Consider the following 10,949-nt stretch of genomic DNA (forward strand, 5'->3'; position numbering starts at 1 on the left):
AGGATTGGTTCTCTTCTACAAATTTTCTTCCAGGAAAGCTGTATCAGGTTGGGTGGCTTCGTTTGATTGTTTGTTTTAAAGAAAATATTTTATTTCTTTCTTCTTTCTGAATGATGTGTGTGTTAAAATTCATTCCTAAAATTAATTTTAGTTTATGGGAGGAGATTATTTCTTGGGTGTTTGTAGATTAAATTTTGTGAAGTTTTGGAAGGATTATTCTGGCAAAATTTTGCCAAGATCCCTTTGGTTGGGGTTTAGTTTTGATATTTGGCTATGGATGTTCTGTCAATATTTGTGTAATTTATGGGTAATTATTTAGTTACTATGGAAATAGATCTAATTTTAATTAAATTTATTTGGGTTTTATAAGTTATGGGGAAATTATTTTATTTAAATTTTTCTGGGAAAAAGTTGTTTTAATTAAATTATGGAAAATAATTTTTATTGAATAAGGAAATTCATTATATTGAAAACTTTTTTAAAAATATATATATAAAAAAAAAATTAAAATTTAAAAATATCATTAGGGCAGGTAGCATCTACTGACGGTAGTATGACTATTGTACGGTAGTAGTACTATCGACGGTAGTATGCTACCGTAAGGTAGTAGTGCTACCAGCAGTAGCACATGCTACCGTGTACTACCTTTGATAGTACGTGCTACCGTGGGTAGCATGGAGTATTGAATTTCTCTTTTCCCTGTGTATACTTTGGACATGGGCACTTTCGGGTTTCATGCCAGGGATGTGTAATTTGGTTGTTTTTTGTTAATTAATTTATTATATTTATATATATGTATTTATTTATATATTTATATATAAGTTGTTTTTTATTATGGGCATTATATTATTTTAGTATTATTTTAATATTGTGAATATTAATTCATGAGTTTACATATATATTTTGTAATATGATTATAAGTATATAATATATATACGATGTATATATGTATTCATATAATTATATTATATTTATATAATTAATTCAGAGTTTGGGTATTAGAAAAGCTTGTAATTTTTAGATTTTATATTTATGCTTGGAAATACATTAGTAGATTATTTTTTATGTGATTGATTTAACCTTATTGGACAAATGACAACATTGATTTTCTTGTATTAATATAGTTGTATTTTCTTACTTTCTGGAAAATCTTCAATTGCAAGTATTTTATGCTTTTGGTTGTTTAAAGAAAAGATTGCCTGTATTAGGATCTTGTGTAAATGGTGTTTGCAGTCAAGCTTAATTTCGTTGCAATTTTGGTTGAGTTGTCGTTATGTCATATGTTGTTATATCTCCTTCGTCAGGTGTTGTTGTATAACCCCGTTGATGTGAGCCATTGTGTGTTTTGTCCAAATGGTCAATCTTGGGTTAGTGATTGTGTATCCTTCACCTGTGGTTTGTCAGGATTAGATATGGTTGTCTATTTCGTCATAGAGTTCTCGTAGAGAGACCTTTCTTGTTAGTGTCCTATGAGAGAGAGTGGCTTTCGAGTGGGGGTCGCGCCTGAAGTGGATGGCAGGATAACCCGTCGAAAGTCGGTTAAGAAGTGATAATCTAATAATTGATTAGGGGGTGGGTAGTTTATAATATTAATTAAGATAATGTGCCTCACACATGGTTGAGTGCTTGTATAGGCTCGGGATGTGGTGAGAAGGTCTGAATGGCAAACTTACCACCTTGTCTTCACGAAAGGATTGGTAGGGTCTGCATGAGACTTAGATGGAGCCGGAGGTTCGGGAGAGGTTACCAGGATAACCCAGAATGGGGGTCGGGACCTATGGAGGTCTACCATGGTAACCACCGTAAGCTATGCAATGACACTCTCTACTTAGAGTCACTAGTGTTTGTGAGCTGAGTCACATGGATGTTTGTGGAGTCATGTAGTTCTATCGTACTTGTCTTATTTTGCTTGCTTGAGGGTCTTCTACTATCTCCTAGCATGGCGGGGTGGTTCCATTTCGGGATCACATAGTCAGGTGGTAGTGCCACTTCCCATCGGATGTTCTAGATTGTATCTTCAGGCGAGGAAAGGCTTCGCTGGTGTTTCTTGGTTCGTGGTTCATGTACCAACTCTTGTTCGTGATCATTGTTCAGTTGAGACCTTGTGGTCATTGTATCAGACTTTTATGTAACCTTGATATTGTAATTTTTGGATTTCGTGGTATTTTTGGAAGTCATGTAATTATGGATATTGTAATATTATGTCAGTGGAATGTATGTTAATTCAGTTGCTTTGGTCTTATCTATAGATGGTTTATGGATAAATAAATGCATTGGAATACTTTGATTCTTTCATTATGGAATTTAGATGTATGTGTAGTTTTAAACTTAAGCATTTAATTTATCTAATTAAATGGACAATTGGATTAACCATGGTGTTAATATAATCTACAAATTAATCTTTGTTGGTAACCCTTAGGAAATCATGTGTTAGACTTCCGCTGTGTTATTAAACGTTCAATGGTTATAATTAATGCACTTAATCTTTTAAAAAAATATATTTCACCCTTTAGTTGCCTAGTTGTGTTGTTTTCCTTTAGGGTTCCTGACGGGGCATTACACCTATGTTCTATTTTTTCCTTGCTTCTATTATTTTTTAGGTTCTCATATGTTGGAATGCCTCTGGATAGGAAAGCGGCTATGTATATATAGTTGAGTCAACATCGACGGCCTATCCTACCCTACCCCTTCTCTATAGAGCTTATAGTTGGGGGAGGGGGCTACTTCATATAGGCCACCTGCATGGCTATCTATAGCTCATCCAAGTATGGGCTATATAGGCTGGCTATATACTGATGTGAGGATGGCTCAACCTACACGACTATCTCTATCTATAGATCATCTGGGACCTCCCATATCTCATATCCCATATCTATATAGGCCTTGCCGATTAGATATGACTCAAGCTAAGATACCATGAGACTATGAGTGAAAGGATCACAATTTGTGGACTAATAATGAGACCATCTACCTTCTCCTTAATAATGTGAGATTGTGAGTGAGTTATCTACCCCAGTTGGAAAGTCCTTCTATGTATTACTCTACCAAGGGTGGTGGCTAAAATAGATTGCCCAACTAAAGAGCAAAAATCTCATATAGAATGTTGGTGTTGTGTCTTCTCTTTATTATAGTTCTCTAGTTATGGGACAAATATGTGACTTTGTTGACATCCTCATAGGTGCAATATCTAAGTGCCAAAAATAGCTTGTCCCTCTTGCCAATAATTCCCATTCAACATTCAACCTTTCTCCGAAAATTAAGTCTCTCTCTTCTTATTCACCTATGTGTTTTAGTTTTTAAATTACATTATGTCAATTAATGAACCTTCTAGTTCCTAAAGCACTTCTCTTTGATCATTAGTTAATTTCTTAAGCTAAGTTAGAGGAACCTAATTTAAGTACAATACATAAGCAATTTTATTGGAAAGAAGAAATTAATAATCTTTAACTAGTATGTCTTTATAGTGATTGATTTCTTGCTATTGTTGTTTAGTTTAAATGTCAATAGAGAATAATTTGTTTGAAATCAAAATTATATATCATAATAAAATTCATATATTAAATGTAGTAGTTTATTTTCCCTCCATTTTTCACTATATATATATATATATATATATATATATATATATATATATATATATATATATATATATATATATATATATATATATATTCAAAATTGATCAAAATGCATTAGAATATATTGATATCAACCATGTTAAACAATAGAATTACTTACTATGGCTCAAATTTATTGTCAAACATATTGGAGATGGGGTAAATGCACAACAAGCTCTATAGAACGCAATGAAAATTTTACAATAAATCTACGCCTTACATATTAAAAAAAATTAGTGAATGCCTCAGACCTCTCCTTCTATTCATATAAGAATAAAATAAAGAAATCATATATATATATATAACACACAACAAGTTATTTTTATATAGAGAGAGGGGGTAAAATTCCTAGACTCTTAAAAGATTCAAAGTGCTATTTTAATTTGAATATGGTGAATATTGATTGATATAATTTATTTATTTTATTGTATTATTTTGATTAATTTATTATTATTTTATATAAGAAAATTTGAGAACCACATACTATTTTGTGTGGATTCTTGATTGATTGATTTATAATTATGGTTTTTTAGTAAAAAAAAAATTGATATTTTAGAGGAATTAGGTATTAATGGAGTAAAATGGTTCTAATATTATTGTGTATATAGATATTATTAGAATATATTATGACTCTTTTTTAAATGTACATAATGATTTCTTATCTTATTTTTGTGGGACAAAATCTTATATAATTTTGATATTATGATTTATTTAAAAAAATCATTTAATTGTGAACTTGCACTATTTTAAATAATATTAATGTAAGTCACATCTAAATTTTAATTACTTTTGAATATGGAATTTTTAATAATTTATTTATTTAACCTAAAAACAATATAGAAGTAACTTTTCAAAATCATATTTATCAAATCATTATAGCTTTTATGAATAATTATAATATAATATTTTTGAAAAATTAGAATCATATACTATCAAAGCAATATTCCAACTATTAGATGATATTCAACTACTAACCACTTTCCTAAAGAACAACCCATAAAATAATCGAAGTTCCAAAAATTCTTTACAATTTTTTATTTTAATTTACAGTCCCCAGTTTGGGATCTTTCCTTTCATCTTATTAGATTGTTCTGGTTACTCTTGTGAACGGTTCTCTTTAAATTGTATGTGAGAGAATAATCTTGAAGACAAACCTAATACTTCCATTTTGTATTTGCATTAACTGCATCTGTTAAGCAACTTAAGCTATAACCACTGACTACTTCTCACTGAGTTTAGAACATGTCCAATTACAGAGGAAGGATGGCTTACTTGAAATTTTTGTTGCTGATAATGATTTCTGCTCATATCAGATTGCAACATGCTTTGAAGGATCCTCCTTTCCACATAGAGGAGTCAACCATTCCACAAATCCAATCAGCATTCAAGAATGGCAGGCTTACCTCCACAAGGCTTGTGGAATTCTATCTCCACACTATCAAAAAACTCAATCCGAAACTCCATGCTGTGATTGAAGTGAATCCTGATGCTCTATTACTGGCTGAAAAAGCTGATGCAGAGAGGCTAAAAGCTGGAGGATTCATTGGTGGCCTTCATGGAATACCTGTGCTAGTAAAGGACAACATTGCTTCCAAGGATAAGCTCAATACCACTTCAGGCTCATTTGCTCTTTTGGGTTCACAAGTCCCAAGAGATGCAGCTGTAGTATCCAAGCTCAGGAAGGCTGGTGCCATAATACTGGGCAAGGCCAGCTTAAGTGAATGGGCACATTTCATGGCATATAATTCACCTAGTGGATGGAGTGCAAGAGGTGGTCAATGTAAGGTATGTGACTTTAAACCCTGTTTAGAATAAGTAATTTGTTAATCTTCCCATATAATAATCAGTACTTTAATCTCACTAAATATTGATGGAATGTGAGATTGTGCAGAATCCATATGTTTTGACAGCTGATCCTTGTGGTTCAAGCAGTGGATCAGCAGTGGGAGTGGCAGCAAATATGGTAGCAGTATCGTTGGGCACAGAAACAGATGGTTCAATTCTCTGTCCATCTAGTTTTAACAGTGTAGTGGGAATAAAACCTACAGTTGGGCTCACAAGCAGAGCAGGAGTCATACCAGTCTCGCACAACCAAGATACTGTGGGGTAACTCTGCAACTTTCTTAAATTGCCCCTACCATATGAAGTTGTGACTAAGATGTATTCTTCTGAAATGCTTTTTCCTTGAACTTTTGTCCATGAGAAGCTTCTTCCTCATTAAAAGAATAGACCTCCTTTCAATCATCTTCAGGTCCTTAGGGGTACAAATGTTAACCAGAATATAAATGATATACCCAACCTTGTCCGGTTTTTATATGCTGTCCAAATGATAAATTAATTTTGAGCTGCTGAAAATTAAGTGTAGAAAGCTTTACTTATTTTTTAAGTATGTCCAAATTCAATCCTCAACCACCAGATAGGCTCTCTAAGCTGGAAATGGCTAGCTATCCAGCCCCTAAAATGCACCAATATATAAAAATTTCTCATACATCGTAACTTATGCATTGGTTAAGGACCAGATAGCCGTTTTCATAAACTGCCACCAAAGATAGCCACTCCCAATGTGTGTTGCACCCCAAATGAATGCAATCCTGCTAACCTGGAGAATTTTCCAACCACAGACAAGAGAATGAGTTTCAAACAGTGTCTAAAACCTTTCATGTCTTCATATGGTTGAAGCCCAATTCTGCCATCTCTGGACAACAGAGAAAATTATGAGTTCAATGCTGTTTTTGTTGATGTAAATGTTTTCCTCCTGATACAATAAGATTTTCTAAGATACACAATTTTCATCTGTTGATAACAGGCCCATTTGCAGAACTGTTACAGATGCAGTTTACCTACTAGATGAGATTGTTGGGTATGATGTGCGCGATCACCAAGCCACAAAGAGTGCAGCCCGGTTTATTCCAAGAGGTGGGTATAAGCAATTTCTCAAGACTGATGGGCTACAGGGAAAGAGATTGGGTATTGTTCAAAGACAGTTTTTGCTGTCTGAATCATATGCGGCAGTACACTTTGAGAAGCATCTGACAACTATGAGGTAACCTTATCTTTTTTTGTGGGTAGAAGAATACCTTACACTGCAAAAAATGAACTAAACCCAAGGGATGCGCACGCAGATTTCAAACCGAATTTGAAGCAAGAATGTGTTTTGCTTAGAGAAATATGAATGGCCTTAAAGTTTTAAACAATATTGATGTTATATTGATGTATCATCATGCAGGCAAAAAGGTGCGACTTTAGTGAAAAATCCTATTTTTAAAGATCTATTGAATATAAGCAGCAACATGGCAGAGATAGTTCAAGGATATGATTTTAAACATGACCTAAATATCTACCTCTCAGAGCTCCTCCAGTCCCCTGTTCGCACATTGGCTGACATCATATCCTTCAATATACAGCATGCTAAGCAGGTAGAGTCTCTCTCCCTCCTTCGCTCCTGCTCTTCCTCCCTCCCAACGCCTCACCCTTACCGTCCATTTCCCCCCACCCTCCCTATCTCATCATCGCTTCCTCCTTCCCTCCCCATCCCACGTCCCCGGCACCCCTCCCCTTCCCTTGTTCCCCACACCCCTCTTTCTCTCTGTTTTACTCCCTTCCTCCTATCCCCACCTCCCCCACGTAGCACACCCCTTCCTGCCTCCCTCTCGCACTATTTTCTGTATAAGTTATAAGAGGGGTAGATTCACTCCTTGGCTGACATCATATCCTTCAATGTACAACATGCTAAGTAAGTAGAATCTCTCTCTCCCGCTTCTTTCCTCCATCCCTTCCTCCTCACGCTCCCTCTCCCTCCCTCCCTCCCTCCATCTCACCCTCACCCTCCACTTTCCCCATCCCCCTCTCCCCTTTCCTCCTCTTCCCGTCTCTTTCTGCCTCCCCTTCACTCACTCGCCAACCCCGCTCTCTCTCATCATCCCTTCGTCCTTCCCTCCCCAACTCCCCCACACCTCTCCCTCTCTGCCTCCCCTTCCCTCGCTCCCCACGCCCATCTCTTTATTTTTCCTCCCTTCCTTCTTCCCTCCCCCAGGCAGCACGCCCCTTCCTCCCTCTCTCTCCCACTATGTTTTGTATAACTTAGAGAGATAGATTCACTTCTTGGATGGCATCATATCATTCTACATGCTCAACAAGTAGAATGCCTCCCCTTCCCTCCCTCCCTCTCTCCCCTCCTTTCTCCCTCCCCCTCTACCTCCCCTTCCCTTGCTCCCCAAACCCCCTCTCTCTCATCGTCCTTTCTTCCCTCACCACCTCCCCCTCGCTCCTCCCCTTCTGCTTCCTCTTCCCTCTCTTCCCTCGCTCCCCGCACCCCTCTCTCCTTTCGTCCGTCCCTCCCCACCTCCCCCACACGGCACGGCACGCCACTTCCTCCCTCCCTTTCCCACAATGTTTTGTATAAGTCGAGAGAGGAGTAGATTCTCCCCATCCCCTTCTCCCTCTCCCTCTCCCGCCTACTCCCTCTCCCTTTCTCTTTCTCTTTCTCTCCCATTATATTTTGTATAAATTCATTGTAAAATGCTCATGAGATTATTTATGTTTTATCTTATTTTGGTATCAGGAAGAGATTTTGAAGTATGGACAGTACTATTTTCTCCTGGCTCAGAACACAACTGGCTTGGAGGCACAGCAATATAGAATTGCTCTTAAAAGAGATCACATGCTAACAGTAAATGGAATAGACAAGCTCTTAGAAACATATAAACTCGATGCTGTTGTGACCCTTGATATGTGGATCTATGATGTCCTAGGCATTGCAGGTTATCCTGGTATCTCTGTGCCTGCAGGTTACAATAAAGCTGGTGTTCCCTTTGGCATATATTTTGGTGGGAGAAGAGGTTCAGAGCCTACTCTCATTGAGATTGCCTATGCATTTGAACAAGCAACCAAAGTCAGGAAAATTCCTTTATTCAAGGAATGAATAGTCTCATTATACATCCGACCAGAACAATTTCGATCTGTAGCTTCACAACTTTCCCTGAAGTGAATGGAATTATCATTTCTAATTTCCTAAATGCAAGTGCACAAGTTAGCAAACTGTGTAACTGTTGTTAATTGCATACAAGTTGCAGTAAATTCTGCGTTTTGTAGAAATTACTTTGATAACCTTGCAGATGGATTTGTAGAAATTAAAATTAGGCAAATATTTGAATCTCAAGTTACACGTTATATGGCGATCTTATGCATTTGACCTACTAAAACTAAGCAAAGTCATAAAGTTATTTTTGCTATGGCACTGGGTTTGTTTGATAAGCTTTGGTGCCTGATTTTATGTATTTTTTAAAAAGCTATTCTTTAAACCCTGCCCCGCAGTGCACCTGTTATCAAGTTCATATCCAGACAAATGAAGATCTCCACAGTTACAAGAATGCATTTGCTAACGATGTATGGTAAACTGGTGGTGAGGGCTTGGAAAAATGGTCCGCTAAGTCCCTATTGGCGGAATGTCTTCCTCCTATCGTTGGATGACGGCACTCAGAAATCTCTCTGTGAGGGCAAAATAGTTCGACCGCCCAATCCCCTTTCGAAAACCATTCCATTATTTCCATCTTCACCTAGCATGACTGTCAATTAGGGCAGTCACCTTCCATTTCGACGATCTGAATCAAATCTTTGCAGATTCACAAGAACATGGCCGAAATTGTGCGATCTCCATGACTGGATCTCTGAAAATTGGAAGGATTATATGGAGCAAGAAGTATGCATTTACTCCCTGCGCTAGGGTTTCTTCATCCTCGAATTCAACTCCCTTTAAAACAACGTGAAGGTGCTAAAAAATGGAGCTTGGCTTTTTAATGGATTTTTATTTTTTTTTCTAAAACCTTGGTTCTCATCCTTTGATCCTATCTTTTGGTGCGTCTAACATATCTCCCCCTACAATTTTAGAACCATAGAGCTTGTGAGCCATTACCAATGGCTTGTTAAAGTATTATTGCACCTATGGAGAAATAATTAATTGTGTTAGTTCTATTTTTAATAGATTTTTTTTCTTTTTTTAAAAACTTTGGTTCTCATCCTTTGATCCTAATTTTGGGTGCATCTAACATATCTTCTCTTATAATTTTGAGAACCATAGAGCTTGTGAGCCATTACCAATGGCTTGTTAAAGTATTATTGCACCTCTGAAGAAATAATTAATTGTGTTAGTTTCATTTGTGCATGTTTTTCAGTTGAGATATGTTTGAAGGTGTGAAGGTGGGCAAAGAGGATGGCAACAATCAATAGATTACAAAAAATTTCCTTTCAGATGCAGGAAATATTTTTCAATAGATCACACTACATCATGATGTAAGAAGTTAATTCATGTGCAGGTTGCTCATGCTTCAAGTGAAAGACCCATCTAGAATTTTGGGGTTGAACTTCACTATTATGTCGTTGCACCAAAGACCCAAAATGTTTTGGTTGCTTTCCAAGCTCTTCTAGGGGTCATTGCTAAATCAAATCCACCCCCTTCTCTAGCTTTGTGAGACCCATCTGCAAGGGCTTTACTTGAGGATAATATAGAAGACAATATCTTAGAGGCCTCATCAACCATCATAGAGAATGTTATCTCTAGGCTACTATCCTTTCTCGTGGCTCCTCAATATCACCCAAGTCTACACGTGTTGTCAATCTTGGGGGCATGGGAAAAATAAACAAACAAAATTGAGTGATCTTGCCTTAGACAAAACAAGAATGGACAAAAATTAAGAGGAAGAAGACCCCTCCTTCAAAATCCAAGCACCAAATGATGCTTAGATCAAAAGTGAATTGTTTTGATCTATGATTTCTATGCACCCCTATTAAAGGGTTGATGTGGATCATTAATTTTTTATTATGATTTTATATATATGGGTGTGGATCTCATGTCCACAACTTACCAAACAAAAAAAAGTATGACTAGTTTTTGTAATTGTAAAATTAGTGAAATTAGAATTCATAGTAAGTAGTTAAAGACAAACAAATAGATATCATTTTTCAAAAACTCCTCTGCAATGAGCTTTGTAGCGTTGAATAGGGATCAATTTTGATCTTTAGTAGCAACTCTTAACTAGGACTGAACTTGTTAAATTTGTGTCTTGAGCTCAACAATGTAGTTGATTTTCTCTTTCAAGGCTTTAGCTAGAGAAAATTGTTGTAAAATAATGCAAAGTTGCACTTGTATTGTTTCACTTGAGTGATGTGTTAAGCATTGTAATGTCTTGTTGCAACTGTATAATCAAACTTAAGCTAATCTTTCAAGTTGCTACATCTCTATTGTGATTCTTTCTTTATTAATATATATGCATTTTTTCAATAATAATAAAAAAGACAAACAAATAATACAATTGTTGCAAGTATATACAATAAAAA

The 10,949-nt window shown here is 36.2% G+C and overlaps 1 protein-coding gene across 1 annotated transcript; it reads left to right on the forward strand.

Moving 5' to 3' along the window:
• The first annotated feature begins 4,721 nt into the window (after nucleotides 1–4,721).
• Nucleotides 4,722–8,825, forward strand: LOC131066003 (probable amidase At4g34880). Its single transcript, XM_058000669.1, has 5 exons — nucleotides 4,722–5,402; nucleotides 5,509–5,723; nucleotides 6,424–6,660; nucleotides 6,844–7,033; nucleotides 8,179–8,825. Exons 1-5 carry the CDS (start codon nucleotides 4,860–4,862, stop codon nucleotides 8,536–8,538), a joined length of 1,545 nt encoding a protein of 514 aa, XP_057856652.1. The 5' UTR covers nucleotides 4,722–4,859; the 3' UTR covers nucleotides 8,539–8,825.
• Nucleotides 8,826–10,949: the final 2,124 nt, after the last annotated feature.

Source organism: Cryptomeria japonica, chromosome 3 (genome assembly GCF_030272615.1).
Source record: "Cryptomeria japonica chromosome 3, Sugi_1.0, whole genome shotgun sequence".
Classification (NCBI taxonomy): domain Eukaryota; kingdom Viridiplantae; phylum Streptophyta; class Pinopsida; order Cupressales; family Cupressaceae; genus Cryptomeria; species Cryptomeria japonica.

Excerpts from the sequence above, each read along its gene's own strand:
- LOC131066003 (XM_058000669.1), top strand. The coding sequence starts at position 4,860 with ATGTCCAATTACAGAGGAAGGATGGCTTACTTGAAATTTTTGTTGCTG. Across the intron at positions 5,403-5,508 it reads CAAGAGGTGGTCAATGTAAG|AATCCATATGTTTTGACAGC; the intron begins GTATGTGACTTT and ends GAGATTGTGCAG. Across the intron at positions 7,034-8,178 it reads ATATACAGCATGCTAAGCAG|GAAGAGATTTTGAAGTATGG; the intron begins GTAGAGTCTCTC and ends TTTTGGTATCAG.